The sequence below is a fragment of the Neltuma alba genome, unplaced genomic scaffold (genome assembly GCF_004799145.2).
Source record: "Neltuma alba isolate B1F8T4 unplaced genomic scaffold, ASM479914v2 tig00012097_pilon, whole genome shotgun sequence".
NCBI classification, from domain to species: Eukaryota; Viridiplantae; Streptophyta; class Magnoliopsida; order Fabales; family Fabaceae; genus Neltuma; species Neltuma alba.
In genome coordinates this window covers 44,100-69,190 of record NW_021636654.1, presented here as the reverse complement: position 1 = coordinate 69,190, position 25,091 = coordinate 44,100, and the positions used below count along the sequence as shown (strand labels likewise).

The following is a 25,091-nucleotide window of genomic DNA, read 5'->3' as shown; positions in this document are numbered from 1 at the left end:
TCATATTTCATATAGCATTACAAGATTTAAATGTCATTAATAAAATTATATCAACCGAGAAATTGCCGGGTAGTGTAGGGAAGTGTCCATGCAATGAAATGTTTAATAAAGTTTAATAAAAAGCGAGCGTCAGGTTATCTTCATGCTCAGATGCTCATGCCCTTATCCCCAGAGATAACGTTCCCATCTCATACGCTCTGAACATGTCGAGCCCAACAAAAACAGATCCAACGACGGATCTGCCCGGACTGCTGAGTAAACTCAAGAAGACCTTCGACGAAACCTCTGAAGATGTTTCATTAGCCAAAGATGTCAAGAAGACGATCGACCAGTATTTGAAGAATCAATTCCAACTAGACGCGAAGTCGCAAGAGAAACTGCTCCCCCGATTCTGGGAGCTCGATCGCCTCTGCAGAACCACTGAACCCTCTCATTTCCGTTCTATCCGTGAGGAGCTCGTCCACATAAACAAAATTCTGGGCCAACGTGCCGGTGAGGCCAATCAGCACGATTTCCAAGCTTTATCTGAGAGGGAGCTGAAAATTATAGAGAAAGCGGAAGAGGATCAGCTCCTGAAACGTCTTCGGGTGAGTTATGAATTTTTCTTCGGACTTGATGGACTTAAGCGTGACCCGAGAATCTGCTTGTTTCTGGCAATTTTCCCTGGAAATGCTATTCTGAGGAAAAGGTTTCTTATTTATTGGTGGATTGGGGAAGGTTTGGTCTCGAAAGAGGAAGAAGGCGAAAGAGTATTTGAAGAGCTTTTAGATTTAGAATTACTCATACCCCATGGCAAGTGCCCCAGAGTGAGTAAATGTCAAATTTCCCCTTGGGTGCGTTGCATGTTGATCTCAGTTGCCCTGGAAGAGAAACTTTTGAAATTAGAGCCTGGGATACGAGATGTGGGCAAGATACCATATTTTGATCCTGACCATTCCCGGCGTACTTGTTTGATCGCTGGTCACTCTGAGTTGGGAATTGAAAGAGAATCCACACGGCCAGAGACTTTGAGGACCATTTTTAATGTGAACAAGAGAGATCTTCATTTTCAAGACCAATGGCTTGCTAAACTGAAGAGATTGGTGGTGCTTCAGCTTGGTCGTTGGCAGGTTTCTCCCACCCATCACATTGAAGTTCAAGATGAATCGTTTCTAACCGGAGGTTTGAAGACCCAGAAACTGCTCAAGTATCTCAGCCTCCGTGGGATTTCAAGAATAACTTCACTTCCAGACTCCATTAGAGAACTGGTCAGCCTCGAAATTCTGGACCTCAAGGCTTGCCATAATCTAGAAAACTTGCCCGATGCGGTTGCATCCTTGAAAAAGCTCACACATTTGGATGTATCAGAATGTTACTTGATGGAAAGCTTGCCAAAGGGGCTCCACAACCTCACTTCGCTCCAAGTGCTCAAGGGATTCATAATAGGCAATTCTCAGAAGACTCTCATTAGATTAGAGCATCTTCCAGATCTGAGGAATCTGAAGCGATTCAGCATACATATAGGGAGTGAGGCTACCATCGAGAAAGTTGATTTCGACAAGTTGAAGGATTTACCAAAGGTCAAGTGTCTGAAAATATCTTGGGGCAAAGCAGTCGTTTTACAATCTGTGTCTTTTCCGCCCGAGCTGCAAAAACTGGATCTTGAAGGTATTCCTGACAAGAAGATGCCAGGATGGTTAACGCCCAGCAAACTAATCAATCTGGAGACGCTATACATTAAGGGAGGAAAGCTCAGTGATTTATCACATAATAAGGGCGAGAAGTGGGATAATGTGAAATATTTGGTCCTCAAGTATACCAACATGAGCACAATAAGTAACGAAGAAACTCGCAAGGCAATGTTTCCTTCGCTCCAATACGTGAAGAAGGTTAATTGGGTCACCAAAAGAGGTGAGCAAGAGAAAGTTGAGTTTGAGTGGCCTTAAACAAGGACGAGGCCATTGAGTGTCAAAAAAAATTTCCACTTCCAAGTTGTATATGAAATAAAAGAATATTTGTGGCAGATAATTGTTTGGGACTCAATATTATCATTTTCCCAACCAAGATCATACAAGAGATGATACTCTCCTCTGTTTCTGGTTGATTTTGTGTTTGCCTTTTCATCTTGTTGTATTGGGTGTTGCTTATGAACTCTTTTGCACAATTCAGAAGGTTAATTAAAAAAAATGTTCAGTCGCATATTTACATCAAATCTTCTTCTTCTTTTGTGCCATGTGTGTTTATATAGATTGAGATAAAAGATGATAGCATAACCAAAACAATTTATAAGCTTTAGAACTTTGCTCTCCTATTTTGAATAAAAACAAATAATTGAGATAAAAGATGAATGTACAACCGAAAGAATCTATAAACTTGGTGTTGTATGGGTTACAAGAATAAAACAACGCCAAATTCATCTGTAGGAAACATTGGCCTGCTACTCTCTGTACTACCATATATGATGATTACGAAATTAATGAAAAAAATAAAAGTACATAAAGAAAAAAAGTAAAAAAGAATATGAAGTTATGGAAAAATAATAATAAATTTGATGTTTTACTGCATTTCAAACACAAATACTTAGTCAACAATTATAAAAATTATAAATTTTAAAAAATAATTATGTTCCTAAAATTTGACAAAATTAAAACTTGAGGTGTGTGGATATATATATATTTAAATCAAAGAGAAATACATACTTAAACTTCTTATTTCCTATCAATCGAGTTATGTTAGTTTTTCATATATTATTTATTTTAAAATTTTTTTTATTAATATCACTATTATTTTAAAATCTGGCCACTTGTTTTGATGTGATTGAAAAAGGTGTAGTAGTATATGAAGTTAACTAATAAGTCTTTCCCTCGAACAGATTTTATATATATCAGAATATATGTGCATGGAGAGGATCGCATAGTCAGTACTGGAGCTCTTCAGTGTACAACATTGAGAGATTAGTTACTCAGTAAGTAGTACGTTGGACTCAAAAAAAAGAAAAAAGAAAAAGAGAGTATATAGAGATGCTTGCGCTGTACTCCTCTATTGCTACTTCTAAAATAGATAGAAAAGATTTTTTTATCATATTTATAAGTAACATTATTAAAATTTTCATACAAATTTACCCATCATGTATTATTCCTACCGCTTTTTTTTTTTATAAGATTTTTAACTAAAGGGATGTTTAGATAAGATTAAAATCATAGTTTCAGAAATACTTTTATGGTATACGAGGTAAATATGTGAAAGAATTTGTCTCGATTTGTAAAATTTTTTTTTCTGAAAAGTGATTATTGGGGTACCCGAACACTCCATAAATTATATGCTTTGAAGAAAAGAGTTAAGATTAACTAAAATAAATAAATATATAAGAATTAAACAAAATTAAGTATGGCCTTATTTGAAAAAAAAGCTACTAAAAGAAAGAAATACTTATAATGAGATAAAGAAAGAAATTAAGAGGATGTAGTATGAGAAAAAGATAAGCAAAAAAAAAATTTATGTTTAGACAATCCTAAATAGGATTTTATAAAATAGATCACATGAATTCAAGTTTTGGGATTTTCTAAAAAGGATTGGAGGGAGTATTGTGTAGATTTTATTTTCACGAGGTATAATCTACTATTAAATGGGGCCAAGTTAGGTAGTGAAGTTAGAGTTACTCTTTTAGTTTTATTTATAGGACACTGTTAATATATTTTATACGAATAAAAAAAATCTTTGAACTGTATTATTTTTTTAAAAAATATAACAACTTTCCTATGTTCTCTATATTTAATATATACATTTTTAAAAAATAATTATCTACACTATAATAAGTAAAAAAATTAATTTACCAATTCTCATAATTTTACTCAATTTTAAATCAGGTCATAGATAAGAAGAGATGAGTATTAAATTTTAAGGTTAGTTAATTTTAAGATTTTATTGATTTCCAAGATGTTGAAAACCAGATTGGTTGATGAATCGGTCGAGACAATGGATCAATGATCAGTGGGTTAGAGAGAAGCCAACTCAGAGGAGTCAAACTAATAATAATTAAAATGATTTTAATTTAATTAAAATGCATTAATATTTATATTTTAACAATAAAATAATATTTAATTTCTATTGAAATACCATGTGAAATTTTCCTTCTTTTTTTTATTCTCTCTCCTCATGTTACTCACTGAATCTTCTCTTTCTATTTTTTTTACTTTTGCACATCCCTACTCTCTTCCTTTATGTCTCTCTCCAGCCCGTGATTGCTCTGTTTTCCCCACTTCAACACGCATGAGTGATCAGATGATAAGACTTGTTGGTAGCATCTACTCTTCCTTACTCCATGAATAGCATTGTATGAGTTCAGATCTGCATCTTCAGTGGCGAGTGGCGACCATTTTGCTTTGTAGTTTGTATGCGTATTGCCATTTTGCCCTCTAATCGCTACTGTGAATCTGTGACTGCCATCGTGCTAAGTGCCAGCTCATCCATAGTCATAATAGTGCCGATTGCATCTTCAGAGAAGATAACACCAAATGCACCCGCGTCTCACCCTCTCCAAAGATCTCACGGCAGTCGCCGTCGGAACTGTCAAGGGTAGGCTAAGATAACCACTCTCATCCCTCTTGTTTCCTATTAGCGAAACAAATCCTCTTCTTTATCACACTTGACACTGGGAAAGTATTCGACTTGAAAAAAGGGGAAGAATAAATTAAAGAAAAGGAAAAAAATTTAAAGAAAAGAAAAATTAAAGCAGGCATGCATGGGGCCGCAAGTAGCGTTTTTAAATGATGGCTTCCTAAACATGGGGATGGAGATTCCCAAATCCTTAATGAAATTTCCAGCAGCCATAATATTTAGAAATCCCCCACACACACGGACACTAGGCACACCCAAGGTTATAACTTGGTATTTTGTGAGGCTCAAACATGCTTTCTTCCATCTCACAATTTCAGAAGCTGATATGGGGCCAGTGGAACATCCGCATAATTATCCTCTTCAGTCTCTTCCTTCAGATCTTCCTCATCGTTTCTGCTCCCTACAGAAAACGCATCAGAGGAGGCTTCTTCATATTCTTTGTCTGGTTGGCTTATCTTCTCGCCGACTGGGCAGCTGGCTACTGCATTGGACTCATCTCCAACAATCAAGAGCAAAAAGCCACCACCCTCACACAAAATGATAACCTCATGGCATTTTGGGGTCCTTTCCTTCTCCTACACCTGGGTGGCCCTGACACCATCACTGCGTTTTCTCTGGAGGACAATGAGCTCTGGCTCAGGCACCTTCTCGGCCTCGTTTTCCAGTCAGTCACAACTGCTTATGTCTTCCTTCTGACGGTCCCTCGGAACCCATTATGGTTGCCGACGATATTGATGTTTGTTGCCGGATTAATCAAGTATGCTGAGAGAACTCACGCTCTGTACATCGCGGCCATCAATAATTTCAGGAAGTCCTTACTTCCAGAGCCGGATGCGGGGGCTAATTATGCAAAGCTCATGGAGGAGTACTCTTCTAGGGTGGCGGCCGAGCTTCCAGCCGAAATAATCATGATTCCGGAGCCTGGTGAGACGGGAAAAGATGGGAGCAGAAATCAGGAAACAGAGGGAGAGAAAAATGAAGGGTAAAATTGACTTGTATTACTGAGTTAACATCACTTATTAAAGCTCCCCTAAATAAATAGCAGATTAACAGATCTTATACTTTATCATTATTACAGTGTGTCAGCTCCTGTTGCGCCATCCAAAGATGGAAAGGAGATCGCGGCGATTGATATTTGCAAACTTGAGTTGGTGCAGAAAGCTTTCTCCTTCTTCCTCAAGTTTCAAGGTCTCGTCGTTGACATGATATACAGCATCAAAGACCGGCACGACAGCCGGAGATATTTTGAAAGCAAATCGGCAGAAGAGGCCCTCATACTCATAGAAGTTCAGCTCAATTTCATGTATGAAGCTTTCTACACCAAGGCCTCGGTGATTCGCCAATATTGGTTCTGGTTCTGGGGAAAATTTGTTTCCTTAATGTCCATTACGGCCACCCTCGTACTCTTCCTTAAGGCAGACAGGCATAGTTTCGACAAGTTGGATGTTAGGGTGACTTATGCGTTGCTGTTTGGCGCTCTGTTCCTGGATGTCATGGCTCTTTTCAAGCGTTTTTTCACTGATTACACTGCTACCCTCTCCGATGAATCTCTAATAGATTCCTACGCAGCTTCTCCTTACCAAAAATTCCGAATCAGAATCTTCAAGTGTCTCAATGGAATATTTTTGTCGCGGTTCCTCAAGTTGGGGAATCTAACTTGGCCAAAAATCCAGAAAGGCCCTTACCAAGGCTGTCACAGATTGTCCACCAAATTTTTAATGCGCAGATGGTCTGAATCAATCACGGGGTACAATCTGCTGAGTTACTGCGTGAACGAGTCAGTTCAGAGGGATCCTGATAATCTATGCCTCAAAATCTGGGCACATGCACAGGATTTATTCTATCAACGTGACAGACGTTCTAATGTTAAAGACCTCCTTGATCAATGGAGGTATGAATCCAAAAACCCGTTCGTGAAAGAGCTTTGGGAATACTTGTTCGAAAAGCTGAAAGAGAAATCAGCTGGTGCTCAAGATATAGAGGCCATCCAAAGAATATGTTCTGCTAGAGGTCAGCAGGTTGTCGAGAAGACCAAGTTAGAAACCCTGAAGCCCTTTGTGGATCCCAACGAAGTTGCTTTTGATCAAAGCCTTCTATTGTGGCACATTGCTACTACTCTCTGTTCCACCCAAGACGATAATAATGACAAGAAGGCTCTCTCTTCCACCGAAGACGCTAAAAATGAAGAGAAGGTTCGACGCAAGAGACAAATCAGCATGCTTGTCTCAGATTACATGCTATACCTTCTGGTTATGCAGCCCAACATGATGTCCGCTATAGCAGGAATGGGACAAAAGAGGTTCCAAGACACGTGTGAAGAGGCCAAAAGGTTCTTCAAGAGGAGGAGCATTCCAGCAGAACGGGATACGAAGGATATGCTGGAGGAAGCTCGCGAACTTCTGATGAAAGTGCCAACAGAACAAAAACCCATTGATGTGAAGGGGGATAGGAGCAAATCCCTCTTGTTTGACGCATGTCGTTTGGCCAAAGAGTTGAACAAGTTAAAAAAAAACGAGAAATGGGAAATCATAGCTAGTGTGTGGGTGGAATTGCTGTCGTATGCCGCGTGCCACTGCCGGCCTACGGGACACGTCCAGTTATTGAGTAAAGGTGGCGAGCTCATTTCCTTTGTTTGGCTCTTAATGGCTCAACTCGGTCTCAGCACTCAGTTTCAAAGCAAGGATGGCGACGCGAGGGTCAAACTCATAGCGGCTTACTCCCACAGTTAAATTGAGAGGAGAGGGTGATCCATCTATATATAATTGCCTGTGCTGATTTGGTTGGTTAAATTGGGAGGAGAGGGTTATCCTGAATATGTATGAAGACTAAAGTATTCTGGGGTTAAATAGTGGAAGTGTAAGTTGTAGGTAAGTGAATTCAGCTTGCATTAAACAATTATATAAAAATACTTATTCTTAAAATATTAAATCGAAGTCCTCAGCATTCAGACTACAAAAATTTACAGCTATCTATGGAAAAATTTAACACTCGGTGAGATCCATTACAGTACGTACTGTTATGCAACACGCGGCGGGCTAGGATTTCACTCTTACCTTTTACTGGGAAAGTTACCTGGCTTAGTGACAACAGCTTCATATCATGTCATTTCTTTATTTAATTATAAGATGTTTTCTTTTTTAATTTGCTGAGTTCTCTGTCTCTAGATCCAAAGAAGTTTTTTTTCCCCCTAATTATTTTGCTTTTATTGCGGAACATATTTTCATGATTGATTTAGGTAATGCACGTCGGGCATTTCTCCCTTTACATCTAATTACTTCGTTTCTGTGGCAGCAATATTTTCACAATTGTTATCAATAATAAACTAATTTCTATAAGGTCACCCAATATGTATAAAACTAGGAGACTTTAATTTCTAGTTCCATGCAAAAAAAGGGAATGAATAGTACTACAGGTTAATAAATTGTGCAAACTCCAAATTGATCTTGGGTATTATGTGAGAAGTCAACTTGTTTTTTTGCCAAAAGAGTAGTCTGTATTATAGGTCACTAAGTATGATGGTAATTACATTTTTACAAGGTTTCTCTTATTTAAAGTTTGATACAATTTTTTTTACAAGACAATTTCACTAACAAGACAATTCTGTTCGACGTTCGAAACAATATTGTGTACTAAATGTGAATCTCTTTTTAAAATTTGAATATTGATTGGTCATGTTATTACTAAATCCAACCTCTATTGATTCTATCAAATATAGATGATTTTTTTTAAAAAAATTGAGGATGAATTTTATTTCCAACGTACCATATAAAAAGGTTTCAAGTAATATTATATTATTCATATTCCTATTCCCCTTTCGATGTCTCTCTATTCCCTCATTATTCATTCAACATCATACCAGCCACGTATTGCCATAGTAGAAGGAGACCGGTAAAACACACGTACTCTCTAGTTAAGAATGTTGATTCCCTCACACACACAGAGCAACTACTGCCCCCCCCCCCCCCCAAAACAAAAACAAAAAAAACACGTATTCATCGTTCTTCTTCGATCTCTTTTTTGTTTTCTTCATATGATTTCCTGTGCACGCCTTCATGCAATTCCATCTCTGCTTCTGCTTCCTTAATCCCGAACTTGCCCTTTTCATTTCCCAGTAACGAGTAAGACAGTAAAAGCGGATGAAGCAAACAAAAGAAATATTTCAAATCTAACACCTTAATTTAATTTAGAGAAATTTAAATTTTTTCACATTATTATGACATGTAATCTCACAAGTCATATATATGATATATCACTACTTTTAAGCTAGAAGCGTTTTTAAAAGTAGCTTTTGACTCAATTAATTTTCCTTTGAAGTTGAATAACACGTTCAATTTAAGATCAAATACGTAAACCATATTTAATCGTACAGAGCATTTTCATAGCTCAGAAAATGCTTTTTTAAGAGATAAAAGTTCAGCAGCGTACCTGTGACGAGCTTTTTTCAGCTTCGTCTGCATAACATTTGAGGCTGTCGGTTTCAATTAGTCTGGCAATACCAGTTTTCCAGACCTCCCTTCTAAGTTTATCTATCAGACAAAACCATCCAGAAAAAGAATCAGAATTCACTGTGATATGAATTATACTACTACTCCGGTCCTAAATATAAAACCCTTATACTTAGGACTGGAGAAGTATATACTATGATTAATCAACCAGAACTAAAAATGATGACATTAGAATATTTTAATGACGTAATAAGTACCATGATTTCTGTGCAAGTGTTCTATTGTCTCGTTCAGGTTTTGTAGCCAGCATTTCTTAATATGTGTCACATAAACTTGTTTCAATTTTGGAGTTCTGAGAGGCTGCTTCACAAACGTGCTCATTTTTGGAACATCCTCCACTCTAACCATCTTTAACTCTGGCAATTCACCAAAATCAACATCATCTTCACAGAAACTGGTGAGTGTTGGCATATGTTTAAGCACAAGTGTCTCCAACTTCTGGAACACTCGTTTACTATTTGCTCCTCCACCTCCAAGAACTTGAACCATATTTTCACATTCATATAATGATAGCAATCTCAGACGTGAAAGGTGTTCGGCCACCGGAATGGAAAATAATTTTTCCATGATTCCACAACGCATGATTTTAAGATCGGCCAGACTTTGGAACACTGGAAACTTAGGTTCCTGCTTCCACAGCTGCTTATTGGGTAAATTAGCCAACTCCAGTAATTCTAACATTTTCATTTTACCCTCTTCCTTTACGTCGTCAAATAACACACGTGCTAAACTCCTCTGCAACAGAATATATATTTAAGTCATAAATTTAACGCTGCATATTTAAACGTTGGGACGATCATCAACGAAGAGATCACATGAAATATCTTTGAAAAACAGATTTACTACCTTGTCCAGTGAGTGATCTGCTGCTGCTTTACGAGAAATGCTCCCTGACGATGTCCCAACCTCAGGACAGTTGATTATTCTCAGTTTTTTGAGTGATGGAAATTCAGGCGTCTCCGAGGACGAGAATGAAAGCTTCGGTAGATTTTCAAGAACAATAGATTCTAAAGGACTCGAAGTTTTCTCGTCCCTTTTTCCTCCTTCTACACGGTCAGTGGCAATCTGTTCCAAAATGTTACAGTCAGAAATCTCAACATCTTTTAGATTCACGCATTTTGTGGGCAGTTCCAGGCGTCCAAGAGAACTGCAATTCCTTACAACCAGTTTATTCAACTTGTTTGACCCTGCAATCCTCATATAGCTCAATTTGCCCAAAGAAACCACTTCCAGGCTCGACAATTCCGGGCCTTCCAGCATCAACCTCTCCAATTTAGGGCATGCGTGCTGCAGAAAAGAGCTTCAAGATATTATTTGAGCCACAGAAAATTTCACATTAATAAATTATAATGCCTCATGAATACTTAACTTTGTGACGATGTTCAAATTAGAGGACTGAACAAGATTTATTATTGTACGTACCATCATCTCTTTCTGCGGCACACCACTAGATGTCCCTTCAATGGTTGGCTTCTGGTTGCTTAAAAGTTCGGTAGTAAATTCAGTCAATTTGGGACACCTTTTTATCGTCAATCTCAGTAGATTAGGAAATCTGACATTGCAATTCGCTGAGCTGAACTTGGTCAACTCTGGGAGGTCTGCAAGAGAAAGATCCTCTAAACTATGAAATGATCTCTCCTGCCTTTCCTCGTTGTCCTGTACGACGTGTTCCAGCGTCTTACATGACTCTATATTCAATTCCTTAGGAAGAACAAGTTTTTCCAGCAAAACAATCGAAAGCGGACCCCTGTTCCATATGCATTTCAAATTAGGTAACGAAAACAATCGCATTGTCTGCAAATTTGGGAATTTCAGATTTCCTTCTTCAGCAGCAATTCCTGTGAGATCGAAAACCTGTTCCAGCAGGTCGCACCGTTCCACTGTCAGTCGCTCAAGCTTACTCGACCGGCGAAGCAAAATGGACAAAAATTTGTTCAACTCATTGTCGCAATGGAAGGCCTCTACAGTTTTCAGTTGCCTGAAAGATGAATCATGAAGCTCCATTTTCATATATTTCTGCAACTCCTTGGAGTCATCGATCCTTAAATTTTCAAGTTTGGAGATTTCATCCTGTAAAATAATGATGCCAGAGTCAGTAGTATTAAGTGAGGAACAGTATTGAAAACCTTTGTTCCTGTGTGCTTTGTGTGTGTGGGTTATATTCTTAAAAACTGTTCTCTTAGTATAAAAATGAAATTCTATCCTCAAGCTTCGTTATATTTTCATTTCCATTTCCATTCAAATGATGTGAGAAGAACCAAGGAAGAGAGTACTCACAGTTAACTCAAAGAGATGACCGATGTTGCTCTCAAGATCTTCAAGAGCCCATGGCTGGCAGTTTTTCACAGTGACTTTCTTCAAAAGAGATCTGTCCACCTTTCCCAACATTGACTTGCCAATGTTGGGACAGGAAGAAACTTCCACCGTATCCAACTCAAGCCATTTAACACCACGAACACCATCCCTGCTGGAGGACGACCCAGTAAATTTTGGCAACTCGTCCAGAATTAGGGTTTTCACACGAGGGAACACAACAGGATTTGCACTCGTTGTTCTTTCTTTTGTTTCTCTTTTCCCAGTATGCTCTTTGATGGAGGAAATCCTTTGGGCCATTGATAATGAAAAACTGAGAGAAAAAATGGAAATAGAAAAGGGGAAATGAGACAAGCACAGAGAGACGAAGTTATATAAAAGAAGCTAACCATTACAATGAAAAGAATATCCCTGGACAGTCATACCTCTTTCCACTATTTAGGCCCACCTTAGTTGCATTTTGCATAAAGTTTTCTATGGAAATACACCCCGCTTACCAAACAAAAAAAAAGGCTAGAGAATTATTGAAGTATACATTTGCACTTTAAATTTGTGAATATTTGATTCATTTGATTTGATTCCCATATTATTATTGAGGAACAAGTTATAATGCATTTCATATAATTTTTTTTTTGCCAATATAACGTTTTAAAGTAATTCTTACGTAAGAGTCAAGTGAGAATTAATAAATCGCATAATACTTTTCCTTCCAAAAATCAAATTAGACTCCCACTTCCCCTGTAAAATTTTCAAATAATGATTTTTATTTCTAATGAAGTCACTCCATTTCATTCTATCTTAAACTCTAGTAACCTAGAATTTGAAGCACTTTCATTCTATTTATAAAGCAAATTATTATTAACTATGAAATAATATACTACCTAATGTAATATATATAATCCATTATCCATACACACACACAAGGCAAACAGTACTTGATTATTAATTAACGAGAAAAAGAATAAGATGGCAAACAAAAGACTAAAAAATAAATAAAAGTAATTATATTGTTAATAGATTAATAATTTTAATTATTACCCAATATACTAATGTGAAATATTTAATTACAAGTGTGTTTCAAGAGAGCAAACAGTACTTGACAATCATCCATTTCATCAGTCATTCATATAAATGACACAGAACACAAAAAGTTGAATCAAGATTCGTGGTTGAATTTCTCCTTAACAAAGTTCCATTTTTGAGAGTCAAAAGAGGAAATAAGAAGGGGGGGGGTTAAAGACAGAGTGACACAAATTTCCAGTGAATGCAAAAAGTTTCTAACAAGGAGGAAGAATTTACCCTTATCACTATATGATTATCACCAAAGTGATCTTCTCGTCTCTGATGAAGCAAGCCGGAGACACCAGCAAAACACAGCAATAGCAGAAGACTTTAATTTGTATAATGCAGCGGAGAATTAAGAAAATAAACCAAACAGGGTTGATTGATGAACAGAGAAGAACAGAGGAGTACTTAGGGAATGAGAAAATCGATATATTTGATTGATTTGGCGTGGCAGTTGAAGGAAAAGGAAGCTTGAAGTCGAAAACTTTCCTAGTGTCAAGTGTGGTAAAGAAGAGGATTTGTTTCGCTAATAGAGGACAAGAGGGATGAGAGTGGTTATGTTAGCCTACCCTTGACAGTTCCGACGGCGACTGCCGTGAGATATCTAGAGAGGGTGAGACGCGGGTGCATTTGGTGTTATCTTCTCTGAAGACGCAATCGGCACTATCATGGCTATGGATGAGCTGGTACTTAGCATGATGGTAGTCACAGACTCGCAGTAGCGATTGGAGAGCAAAATGGCAATACGCATACAAACTACGGAGCAAAATGGTCGCCATTGAAAATGCAGATCTGAACGCATACAATGTTGCTCATGGAGTAAGGAAGAGTAGAAGCTGCCAACAAGTCTTGTCATCTGATCACTCATGCTTGTTGAAGTGGGCAAAAGAGAGCATTCACGGGTTGGAGAGAGACATAAAAGGAAGAAAGTAGGGATGGGAAAAAGTAAAAAAAGAGAAAAAGAGAATCTAGTGACTAGTGAGTGACGTGAGGAGAGAGACTGAAAAAAAAAAGAACAAAAAGTGAGAGAGAGAAAAATTTCACATGCTATTTTAATAAAAATTAAATATTATCTCTGATCTTTAATATAAGATCCTGTTTGACTTTTAATTTGATTCTAAATAAAAAATTCCAATCCACTTTGTCTCTTATATTTATATATTTTTTTCCAAAGTAGCCCTTCTAACAATAATAGTTCTAATCAATACACTTGATTAGTAAAGATATTTTAAGAAAGACAACATCTATTTAGGATAAATAACTAACTCAACTTACTTCCTTAATTTCCTCAAATTAGTCAACTAGCTCTTATAATTAGGATCGAAGGTAGTATTATTTTTATTATAAAAATATAAATATTTATACATTTTAATTAAATCAAATTTATTTTAATTATTACTGGTTTGATTGCGAGTTGACCTGGATCTAACTAAATCTAGGAAAACGGGCTGGCCCAACCCTTCAGGGCCAACAAGCTTAAAAAGGCCAGTCCTACAGGGCCGAAATTTCAAAAATACTCTAATTTGCTAGGTTTGGTCCTTAAGTAGCCGAGCTCAGGGTTGGCCCGTGAGCTTTTGATCCGTTTAAAAAAAATTATTGTTAATATTTTTCATTTTTTTTCAAAAAAGAAAAATAAATCAATGAAATAAATTATTAGTAAAAGACATAAATATGAATAAAATTAAGGCATAAATATAAAAAATCATTATATCTAAATGACCATCAACATACAAAAAATCTAAAACATCCATTAGACATAACAAGTTAATGATATTAACATCTAAAAATTCCATTAAAAATAGACAAACATTTTTACTAAAAGAAAATGGACAAACACTATCATCATTATCATTAATTGTAAGAATATTTGATTGCATTTCGCTAGTAATAGGCTCTTCTTAACTTCTAAAAATATTAATGACTTCTCAAGTTTTAATTGTGAAAATTACTTTGCCACACAATTTTGTAGGAAGTCTAAAATATTTTAACATTTTGGATTATCTATAGTATACTTTTAATGAGCTAACTGCGTCATCTTTTTTTTTTCTTCTTTTGTTTAGGATGGTCATTTTTTATTTTGTCTAGTTTGTTTATCTAACTCTATTTAAATATACAATAAAAATTATGATATAATTACTATAGAAAAAGTATTAACTTATTTATTAAAATTTTATCACATATATACAAATTGATACGTATCTATTAGTTCAATCATTGAAATTTTTGTTTTAATATGGAGAATATATTTTGTTTATTTTAATATATAACTATTGGTTCAAACAAATATAAATTTAAAATTTGATTTAGGATATGGAGAATGTACTTTTATTTATTTTAATATCATTAGAGATTAAGGTGTGAGTTGAGAGTAAGTAAAAAACTGAAAATGAAACTTAGAGAGATGAGGTGTGTAAAATGTTAGAAATTTAGATTAAGGTCAAGAAAAAAATATAAATTAAAAAAAACTATTGTTGCCATGCTTAAATGAGCCGGCTCTTTTATTTTCGAACCCCACAGGACTGGCTTTTTTAAGTCCAAATTTCCTTTGAAGACCTTAAATTACAAGCCCGACCCTCAACTTAAATAGGTCTAAACGGACCGACCTGATAGGCTCGGCCCATTTTCTCAACTCTAGGTCTAACCTACTAACTCTTGACCCACTGTCTTGACCGGTTCATCTACTATCTGATTTTCAATACCTTGGTTTAAACTTGACATTAATATGTTTGTGTGCATACATCTTTATAAATTGTATTGAATTTAAAAAAATGACCATATTATTATTATTATTATTATTATTATTATTATTATCATCACAATATTACATATGTATAAGATGTGAGGTTTTATTTGAGTACTATCAGATCTAACCAAAGTTTATTGTATCTTCTTTATTGAAAAAATTCAAATTATATTAAAATTGTAGCTGTGAAACTCTTAATTCATTATTACTTTGCTAAAATTCATTTAGTATTACATTGTGATTTTAGAGATGCAGCAGTAATCAGGAAATGATATACTTTAAGTGAGTATTATACATGCAAAAAAGTATTTTGGTTTTATCACTAATTTTACTTAAAATTTCATCTTGATCTCACAATAATTTGCAATTTAATCTATAATTAAAAATTTTAAATATCTTTTAATTAATTCATTAAGAATACTATGTGGTAAATAAATATCAGTGTGCAGCAAGAGTATGTACGAATCAAACTTTTAACTCAACAATATATGTTTGCCCCCTAATTAAATCCAAACTTTCACCAAATTATTGTTCTTAATTTCTCATTTTATTTTTTTTAATAAAATTTTCTCCTTGTCTGGGCCAGTATAACCTCCCCCTTTGGTACTAGCATATTTATAGGGAAGAAAGAATCTCACGATTTGAACTTTGAATGACGAGCCTCTAGTAAGACTGTAAGAGAATTCTTGCTTGCTTAGCCTGTAGAGATTTCAAAGCAAAAATACCAAATTTCATTGCCAAGCCAACTAACGATTCTTTACTATTGCTTGGCACCAATTTTGCCCTCTTTTTTTTTTTTTTGCCTCCTCTTTAACTTTAATTTCACTTTATTCTTAAACAACAACTTTAATTTACTCTTCAGCCAAATCACTCCCTCCCCCTTTTTTTTGTCTTACGCTCTGAACATGTCGATGCCCACAAATCCAACCACAGACATGCAAGAAGTGCGGCATCAGCTCGAGATGTTTAGGAAGACGTTCGACGAAACCTTTGAAGATGTTTCATCGGCCAAAAATGTCATCAAGACGGTGATCGACCGCACGATGAGTCAATTCCCACTTTCCAAACAGGGGGAACTCAAACTAGGCAACCAATTCTTGGAGTTAGCTGATCGCTGCGCCAAAATTGAATCCTCTGGTTTCTGTTCTATCCTTGGCGAGCTCGCTCAATTAAACGAAAAGCTGCACCAACTTGCCGCTTATGATGAGGCCGCTCAGGACTATTCCACCCAAGCTTTATCTGAAACGGAACTGGCAATTATAAACAAAGCAGACGAGGATCCACCCATGAAATGTCTTTGTGAGAGTTATGAATTCTTCCTTCGTCTTGATGAGCTTAAGCATAACCGGGGAATTTGCTTGTCTCTAGCAGTTTTCCCTAATAATGCTGTTCTCAGGAAAAGGCTTCTTATTTATTGGTGGATTGGGGAAGGGTTGGTCCGGCACGAGGAAGAAGGCGAAAGAGTATTCCAAGAGCTTTTGGATTTAGAATTCCTTATACCCCATGACAAGTGCCCAAGAGTGAGCAAATGTCGAATTTTCCCTTGGTTTCGTTACATGTTGATCTCAGTTGCCCTGAGAGAGAAACTTTTGAAATTAGATCAGGGCAAGATACCACGTTTTGATCCTGCCCATTCTCAGCGTACTTGTTTGATCGATGATCGCTTTAATTCGGAAATTGAAACAGAATCCACACCGGAGACTTGGAGGACCATTTTTAATGTAAACGGGAGAGATCTTCATTTTCGACACCAGTGGCTTGCTACACTGAAGACATTGGCGGTGCTTCAACTTGGTCGTTGGCAGGTTTCTCCCACCTATCACATTGAAGTTCGAGATGAATCGTTCCTAAAAGGTTTGAAGACCCAGAAACTGCTCAAGTATCTCAGCCTGCGTGGGATTTCAAGAATAACTTCACTTCCAGACTCCATTAGAGAACTGGCCAGCCTTGAAATCCTAGACCTCAAGGCCTGTCACAATCTAGAAACCTTGCCTGCTGTCATTGCATCACTAAAAAAGCTCACACATTTGGATGTATCAGAATGTTACCTACTGGAGAGCTTGCCAAAGGGTCTCGACAAGCTCACTTCGTTGCAAGTACTCAAGGGATTCATAATAGGAAGTTCACAGAAGACTCCCATCAGAATATGGCATCTTCGAAGCCTGAAGAATCTCAAGCGATTAAGTATACATATAGGGAGTGAGGCTAACATCCAGGGAGAGGAATTCGAGAAGTTGAAGGATTTAGAAAAGGTAAAGTGCCTGAAAATATCTTGGGGTAAAACAGATGCTGAAAAGTCTGTGTCTTTTCCGCCTTGGCTACAAAAGCTGGATCTTGAAGGCATTCCTCATGACAGGAAGCCAGAATGGCTAAAGCCCAGCAAACTGATGAATCTGGAGACGCTACACATCAAGGGAGGAAGGCTCAGGAATTTATTAGATGAGGAAGGGCGGTGGGAAAATGTGAAATATTTGGTGCTCAAGTACACTAAGATGCCGCCGGTTAATCAGGAAACTCTGAGGTCAAGGTTTCCTTCACTCCAATACGTGAAGAAGGTTGAGTGGGCAGAGAATGTAACACAAGAAGTTGTCGAGTATGAATGGAACAAGGTTGGGGCTGTGACAGATTGAGTTTCAAATCAATTTCCACTTCCAAATTGTGAAATAAAAGAACATTTGTTGCAAATAATTGCTTTGGGACTTGAATATCATTTTTCTCGAGATATCCATGGAGTGAAGCCCCAAACAACACGTGAATAATAGTTAATTTAATATTTAATTTTGTTCTAAATACAAAATTTTAATTTATTTTGTTTTTCATATTTGTCTATTTTTTTAAAAAAAATCTTTGTAATAATTATATATTTTAAAGGTTTCATTAAATGATAGTTCTAATTAATACACATGATTAGCAAGAGTATTTTTAGAAAAAATATACTTATTTATTATAAATAATTAATTTAACTAATTTTATTAATTTATTCAAATTAGTTAACTAACGTTTATGTCAAAAACTTGGAGGTAGTATTATGAAAGTTTTTGGTCCTTCTCGACAAAAACAAATAATGTATGAAATTAAACCGTCGAAGTGAAGTTGACTAGTTTCTAAACGATTGTACCCTTATAGAAATTTTTTAATGTAGTGAGTAATAGCTTTGGTTATTCATTCTTCAAGAATTTTTGTTTAAATGATTCATACCATTTATATATAATATTTTGATATAAGTCTTTCATATTTTCGCAATAGCATATTGTTCCATAAAGTTAAGGTCAACAATATGGAACTCGTATCTGCAATTTTCAGGTTGAAAAAAAAAAAAAGGTATCTGCAATTTTGCTTAAATGCTAAATAGTTAGTGCAACTTGTAAATCTTTTAGACCCCAGTGTTAAAATACTTGAAGTATAGGCTGTAAATATTTGTAATTACACCACTTGATATTTTCGATTGCTCAGTATTCCTCCTACGATAGTGTAATGGCAAAATTATCTTTTGACCTAGAGATTATAATGCTTCCCATGCCATGCGTAAGGGAATCATGAAATAAAATTTGCTTAATATTTTAATTTTAAAATAGAGTATAAAACTTTTTATTTGAATTTATTTTTCATGGTATTACTTGAAAAAATGAGTTAAAATTAAATAAGAAAATTATTGTTGTTATAAATGTCAAGCGTCTTCTCTCATCTCCTTCTCTCCTCCCCTACAACAGGGATAAAATATTACCTCTTCACTTTTCTCCACCCTCTCCAGTTTCTCTTCCCCTAATTTTTACTCCCCTTAAGCACGACTCATGTTTGAAATTCAAGAATTTTCTTTGATGTTAATCTGATAATTCATTGCCTTACATCACATAGAAATTAAAAATCTTAACAACGTGCATCAGTAAAAAGCTTTAAATCTCCGTGGATATTCAAGATGATGATACAAGCGAGATCCCCTTAATGATTGTACAGACCCATTTTAAGATTCGTCAATCGAATTGGATGTAACCACTCCACGCGATTTTGACTGCCTACGACAAAATTTTGGTACGAATCACGTTATAGAAGGATGCGTGCATATATTACAAGTTGCAACCGACAGCATTTATATCCAGTGGATCTTTTGTCTACAGCTCTATATAAACATTCTCAACCTGAACTACCAGCAGCCGAAATTTCCAAAACTACTGAATAAGGAATGAAACAGTACAGTTCTCGGGGGAGCCTTGATCAGACTTACTCTAGCAGGCTGGTAAATCCAATCTACTATTTGTGAATTACCTTCTTCTCAGTGTATGCTTCACTTCGCACTCGTGTTTATTTTCTCCATACGCACCTTTTAGGCTATCCTGCATGTTGATTCACACAAGACTAATGGCTGGTTGCTAGAGCAGTAACCAGGAGACCAAGGACAAGGAATGGCTGTGCGCTAGCCTGAAAACGTAATTGAAAGCACTTCAATCATGTGCGTTAAAAATATGGAGGCAGTTGAAAGAGAGAGAGACAGCAACGAAAAATGGAAGAAATGAACTACATCTAATATTTACTTTTCTTATCCAGACAGAGAGAATATATATTAGCAAGGAAGTATTGTATACATGAATATATGCGTGTGTACACTTGCCTGGAAAAAGAGAAAACTTGAACAGAAAGCATGTCAATAAAATCAATATTAAGATCTTGTTTTTCTCCTTTTGAGCAGACAATATCAAGGATCCTATAGTTATTCATTTATCGTTATTTAACAAAAAATGGAAGGGTAGGTAAATTTGAAGACCAACAATGGCTTCAGGTTTCACAATTCATTTCCTCAACAAAAAAGTCGGCAGGATTCTCTACGATTTTGTTTATTGAAGGAACGCCACATTCTATAGCTGAAACTGCAAGCCTAGTTCTTAGAAGTGCAATAGTGAATATGTACCTGATATTTAACATCATACTTTACAGGGTCTTTGAGGAAGTACTGAAACTGCAAGACATAAGAACCAACAAGATGCCAACATAAATTTGGCTGAATAGGACAACATAATTCTTCAGCTATCTTACATTATTATAGACAATTTTCTTTTCTCAATCCACAGCGGATATTTAAAATAATACTTCTGGTCCTTAATATAAAAGCTAATTGGCTAATTTGAGTAAATTAAGAAAATATGTTAAGTTAGTTATTATAAAATTAGTTATTATAATAAATATGTATTGTTTTTCTCAGAATACTCTTGATAATCATGTGTATTAGTTAGAACTACTATTTAATAGAATCTTTAACATGTATAATTATTACAAGGACTACTTTGAAAAAAATAGATAAATATGAGAGACAAAATAGATTGGGTCTTATATTTAGAACCAAATTAAAAGTCAAACCAGCTCTTATATTAAAAACCAATGGTAGTATAAATTATGCGAAGAAAACCCTTTTAAGGGAATTTTCAAGACAAGTGAGTTTTGAAGTACTCAGCAAAGTGGCCAAGTGTACCACGCCCCACCTAAGGAAAGAGGAATGCTTTCACTTTGGTTATGCTTTACCTGAAAAATGACCTGCGGAGCTATCAAGGCAAGTAAAGCCAATGCGTAGTATGGTTTACCTGCTCCAAGAAGATATCCTGCAACAGTAAATGCGAATAAACTCCTTGCATAAAAAACGAACGGACTTTCTATTCCGGTTCATCAGTCTTGATCAACTTGAAAACGACATTTTACCAAAACTTAAAATCAGCATGTCATGTTTGGGACACCCCCCCACCCAAAAAAAAAAAAAAACCCAACTCAGTAGATCTGGATCATCTCAAACGCAAACTGAGACAGAGAAAAGGTGGGCAATGTGCCAGTGTGACCGAGTATTTGGCTGTCCTCTCGTCACCATTTCAAGAAAACACTCCAATCTTGTAATAAAATTTCAGCAGAGGATGAACCCCGCCTGGTGCCCGGGGGAGTACACCAGTATATTTATGATAGATAATGCAGTAACGGCCTTGAATCAAGTCTCCAATTTTCATGTTAAACAAAATATTGTATGGCACAAAAGAACAGTATAGTCGTTTCGAAGAAAATATTAAAGAATAAACCATAAAACTATATGTAGGGGAATGAAATGTACCGGCAACAGATATCTGCGTAATGTCAATGGCACCAACACATATCCATTTAGCAGCTTCAGGACCAAATGCAACTGGAAGCGACTGTTGGAGAAATAGAAATATCAGGCGGCAGCAATTACTCCAGTTAATGTGTAAGATCAGAAATTCTAGAACCATAAAGATTAGCAATTACAAAAATCAAAAGATAGGACAATAGAACAACCTGAAGTCCTAGAGCTCTATCCCCTTCAACACTTTTGAAGTCGTTGACAATGGCAATTCCCAACTGACAAATACAAGGTAACAATATTACAGACCTTTTTGAGAAAACTTAAACATGAGATAGATACTAGATATAAGAAGCTTCTGAGTTACGCCAACTACATACTCCAGCTATGCTGTATAGCAGCGTGAGAACAACGATATCAGGTGTAAGAGTTCCAAACAAAGCCTGACCAGCCCACCTATCATTAGGAACTTGGTTACAAAACTTTAGAAACATGGTACAAGTCCACGTAGTAGACTTTGGATTCAAATTAGACAAAAAGATCAGGTTCCGAATTATTTTGGGTGAATAAAATGTCCCTCAGTTTTACCCAGTTGATTTCTCACAATAAATGCAGGCACGAAAAATAACTTTCTAGTTCTTTAAGCAGATATTAAGTATTGACACAAGAATCCCGTCTATATTCTTGTATGCATCATACAGAGGGAAGTTAGCTACTATGCATAAGGAGCAACTCCCCTGACTAAGAAAATGGATGAATATCGAAGGGAAAACTCATGAATGAAGTTAGAAATGCATATTGATAACCAGCAGAGTACATAAAATGCTACTGCAAAAGAATACAGCACCATGGTAAACTGATGTAACTTGCTCCAAGAGCAAAGTTTCCAATCCATCCATTTTGCTTTAGCTACATGTAGAGAAATGAAAATTTTCGTCAAATGTAAAAAATAAAAAAGGGAATTTCCTGCAGCAGTGTGAAGTAGGATGGTTTCATAGAGAAACAAACTTACTTTTTTTAACCTGGAGAAACAAACTTTGAGAGAAATAATAGTGGTAGAAATAATGAAAATGTTTGAAATATAAGAATGAAGTACCTTCAAAGGAGGAGCAGAGTATACATATGACAGCAATGATCCACCAAGAGCAAGGTAAAAAACTACAGGGAAATCATGCCCTGCCTATAAGAACAAGCATTGAAAAACCAAGATTCATTACATTTTGCAGGTGGAAAAGAAATGAAAGATGAAACTGAAATGTAGAATACAAACCCATATGTCCAACAAGCCAGCCAAGCTAAGGCCTCCTAATAACAGCACCCATATTTGTGTGATAACCTGAAGAATTTTAGGCAATGAGAATCTGAAAAAATCCAACAAGAAAGCATGCGTGAATCCCAGCTAGATAATCAACATACCTCATTCTCAGATATTGCCCCTGAAGGAATTGGTCGATAAGGTTCATTGATTGCATCAATTTCTCGATCATACCAATCATTCAGAGTCTAGCAAATTAAAAAAAGAAGAAAAATCAAGCTCATGTTAGTTTGGCACTCATCCAACAAGGATCAGCAAAACTTATCTTTCTCTAGAATAGTACCTGTGTATATCCTGTAAGGAAGGGTCCAGACATCATCATGCACACAACTGATTTGGCAATATCCTCAAAATTCCAGTGGAAATTTCCTGTCATGTTAACAGATTGCTTCAGAACACTGACTACTTAAAGTTGTGCAGATACACTGCATCTGTGAAGTCAGCGACTAGAGCACAAAATTGAGAACATGGAATAAAACCAAGGCTCAAAAAGAACTAAAAGAAATACCAGAAGCAGCAGCACCACAAACCACACCCCAAACCAATGGAGGCCAAGTAACAGGCTTTGTTAGTTGAAGACGAATCTTCCATTTATTCTGCAAAAAATTATTACACAACAAATTGTGAGCACACGTTTTCTGGATGGTGCAAAATCAAAAGACGAGAGATGCCAGGAGGTGACAGAGAACTGAGTAACTAGAAACAATGATCGTACTTGATTTGTTTGTCTCAGAATGTTAAATTGCATTAATAACAAAACTGCTTAAAACAACATTGCCAAAAATGTTCTGCATTTCAAAACAAAAGCATACTTGATCAACATATCACTTATGTCAGCCGCATAATCTAGCCAAAGTGTTTAAAGTCTTATCTCCAGATTTAAAAAAACAAAAAGAAAAAAAAAATGCACCAATAACAGCATGGGAGCTATATGAACCAGCATATGTCCATAAAACATCCAGATCAATCTATTTGCAAAGTGACACGCGGTTTGCCGTATTAGAACCAATAAAGTAACACCACAGCGCAATTCTTCAGTCAGACTCATTTGTCCTCATATAATCTAGCTTGCAGTATAAAATGCACAGGGAAGTGCTATTTGGGGATGGATTTAATGTCAACGGAGAGTAGCAAATCTTGGTCTCCGAGGGAGAAAATAATACCAAGCCTCAGCGTTAGTACAAATTTCTCCTCAGTCACGTAAACAAGTGGGGTGAAAATGAAGTGAAGATTCGAAAATTACATATCGTTTCTCATATGATTTAATTGACATTATTATCTTGGTGGGACAGCAGTAAAGAATAAAAGACTACAAACTCACTTCTCATTATCTAAGAACACTGATTTTGGTGTAATTCTGATGAACCATTCTCCTCATTTTCATATCTTCCATATTTCTGTTGTTTTTCTAATAAGCGACATAACTCACCATCACCTCTTAATTTTCGTTCCTCTCAAAATCAGTCATTTCTTCTAACAGACCAAGGTACAGTCAAGTAGTTTAAATACAAATTTTTCCTGCGTAAAACTTAGATATTGCCATTACTACTACAATAGCACAAATCTTATTATAACGAATCCGTCTACTCATAATAAATTCCCCGAAATAAAAATAATAGCTTTCACATCATCGAGCTACAGACATGGAAGAAGATTAGAAAAAATGGACTCACTGTTTCTTGTGAAGCTCCTTTAATACCAAGAAGTTGATTGAAGCTCGAGCCATTTTTAGCCTGCGCCTTATCTGGTGCTTGAGATTTAACTACTCATACCAACCAAAAGATTGAAAATTACTTGAATTCCAAAACTACTACAACTGAAAAAAACAAGAAAGCTTAATTCACCTTCGTTTGTCTCAGTTTCTGCTGCTCTAATCTGTAATCTTCTCGCTGCAATGATAAGAAACCTATTATCAGACCCAATAAAACAACACAGAGCGAAAGCTCAAAGGCAAGAACTCCTGGTGGCGTTTCATCGCTGAATAAGTTGACAAAACCATAATCAACACATTTGATAGCAGAATACAAAAGGGGGGCACAGAGAGGTGTTTCTAGCATCCAATAGCTAACTCAAACAGCAATCCAAGGAGCTCCACGGAGTCAACCTACTTGTGAATGAGAAGGAACGTGGGGCGAGAAATGGTCGTGCTTGGACATTAGGGGTCCTGGTGCGTGACAAAGTTCTGGGCGATACCGAAACCATATTGGGTAAAGAAGCCATTGAAGATATGATGCGCAAGTGGAACTCCAGTGACCAAGAAGAGACGGAAAAACACACGGGTCGGCCTCGTTTGGCGGAGAGACAAATGGTATTGGCTATTATTTGGCGTAGTGACAGACTTCTTTCGGGTAAAAAAATATTTCTCGTCACGTTGCGGAGGAGATTCTATAATCTGTATCATGGTGTCCACGAGTTCATATGTTTTTTATCCATGTGGAGCCGTGCGATTGCTAATGGCTTTTGTTTTGAACAATGGTTATTACT

General features: G+C 36.3%; 5 protein-coding genes across 5 annotated transcripts; 3 read left to right on the top strand and 2 right to left on the bottom strand.

Annotated features, from left to right (window-relative positions):
• Positions 1-203: 203 nt before the first annotated feature.
• Positions 204-1,925, top strand: LOC114722608 (disease resistance RPP13-like protein 4). The gene has a single exon (XM_028908687.1). The coding sequence runs from the start codon at positions 204-206 to the stop codon at positions 1,923-1,925; it is 1,722 nt and encodes a 573-aa protein (XP_028764520.1).
• A 2,961-nt stretch (positions 1,926-4,886) lies between these two features.
• LOC114722606 (uncharacterized) lies at positions 4,887-7,325 on the top strand. The gene is made up of 2 exons (XM_028908686.1): positions 4,887-5,578; positions 5,675-7,325. The coding sequence occupies exons 1-2, from the start codon at positions 4,887-4,889 to the stop codon at positions 7,323-7,325; spliced, it is 2,343 nt and encodes a 780-aa protein (XP_028764519.1).
• Positions 7,326-8,588: 1,263 nt separating this feature from the next.
• LOC114722605 (uncharacterized) lies at positions 8,589-12,763 on the bottom strand. The gene is made up of 7 exons (XM_028908685.1): positions 12,714-12,763; positions 11,379-11,727; positions 10,524-11,171; positions 9,948-10,388; positions 9,299-9,836; positions 9,022-9,122; positions 8,589-8,693 (listed from the first exon to the last, which is right to left on the bottom strand). Exons 2-7 carry the CDS (start codon positions 11,712-11,714, stop codon positions 8,589-8,591), a joined length of 2,169 nt encoding a protein of 722 aa, XP_028764518.1. The 5' UTR covers positions 11,715-11,727; positions 12,714-12,763.
• A 3,364-nt stretch (positions 12,764-16,127) lies between these two features.
• LOC114722604 (disease resistance RPP13-like protein 4) lies at positions 16,128-17,946 on the top strand. The gene has a single exon (XM_028908684.1). It carries the CDS (start codon positions 16,128-16,130, stop codon positions 17,850-17,852), a length of 1,725 nt encoding a protein of 574 aa, XP_028764517.1. The 3' UTR covers positions 17,853-17,946.
• Positions 17,947-19,105: 1,159 nt separating this feature from the next.
• LOC114722588 (chlorophyll synthase, chloroplastic) lies at positions 19,106-24,919 on the bottom strand. Its single transcript, XM_028908664.1, has 15 exons — positions 24,716-24,919; positions 24,452-24,496; positions 24,281-24,369; positions 23,116-23,203; positions 22,891-22,976; positions 22,709-22,795; positions 22,563-22,628; positions 22,389-22,472; positions 22,140-22,201; positions 21,673-21,748; positions 21,508-21,570; positions 21,305-21,386; positions 20,734-20,810; positions 20,126-20,173; positions 19,106-19,638 (listed from the first exon to the last, which is right to left on the bottom strand). Exons 1-15 carry the CDS (start codon positions 24,825-24,827, stop codon positions 19,576-19,578), a joined length of 1,128 nt encoding a protein of 375 aa, XP_028764497.1. The 5' UTR covers positions 24,828-24,919; the 3' UTR covers positions 19,106-19,575.
• Between the last annotated feature and the right edge of the window lie 172 nt (positions 24,920-25,091).

Excerpts from the sequence above, each read along its gene's own strand:
- LOC114722606 (XM_028908686.1), top strand. The coding sequence starts at position 4,887 with ATGCTTTCTTCCATCTCACAATTTCAGAAGCTGATATGGGGCCAGTGG. Across the intron at positions 5,579-5,674 it reads GAGGGAGAGAAAAATGAAGG|TGTGTCAGCTCCTGTTGCGC; the intron begins GTAAAATTGACT and ends TCATTATTACAG.
- LOC114722608 (XM_028908687.1), top strand. The coding sequence starts at position 204 with ATGTCGAGCCCAACAAAAACAGATCCAACGACGGATCTGCCCGGACTG.
- LOC114722605 (XM_028908685.1), bottom strand. The coding sequence starts at position 11,714 with ATGGCCCAAAGGATTTCCTCCATCAAAGAGCATACTGGGAAAAGAGAA. Across the intron at positions 10,389-10,523 it reads TGCCGCAGAAAGAGATGATG|CACGCATGCCCTAAATTGGA; the intron begins GTACGTACAATA and ends TCTTTTCTGCAG. Across the intron at positions 8,694-9,021 it reads CTGAAAAAAGCTCGTCACAG|GGCAAGTTCGGGATTAAGGA; the intron begins GTACGCTGCTGA and ends GGAAATGAAAAG.
- LOC114722588 (XM_028908664.1), bottom strand. The coding sequence starts at position 24,827 with ATGGCTTCTTTACCCAATATGGTTTCGGTATCGCCCAGAACTTTGTCA. Across the intron at positions 22,629-22,708 it reads GGGCAATATCTGAGAATGAG|GTTATCACACAAATATGGGT; the intron begins GTATGTTGATTA and ends AAAATTCTTCAG. Across the intron at positions 22,202-22,388 it reads ACTCTGCTCCTCCTTTGAAG|CTAAAGCAAAATGGATGGAT; the intron begins GTACTTCATTCT and ends CTCTACATGTAG.
- LOC114722604 (XM_028908684.1), top strand. The coding sequence starts at position 16,128 with ATGTCGATGCCCACAAATCCAACCACAGACATGCAAGAAGTGCGGCAT.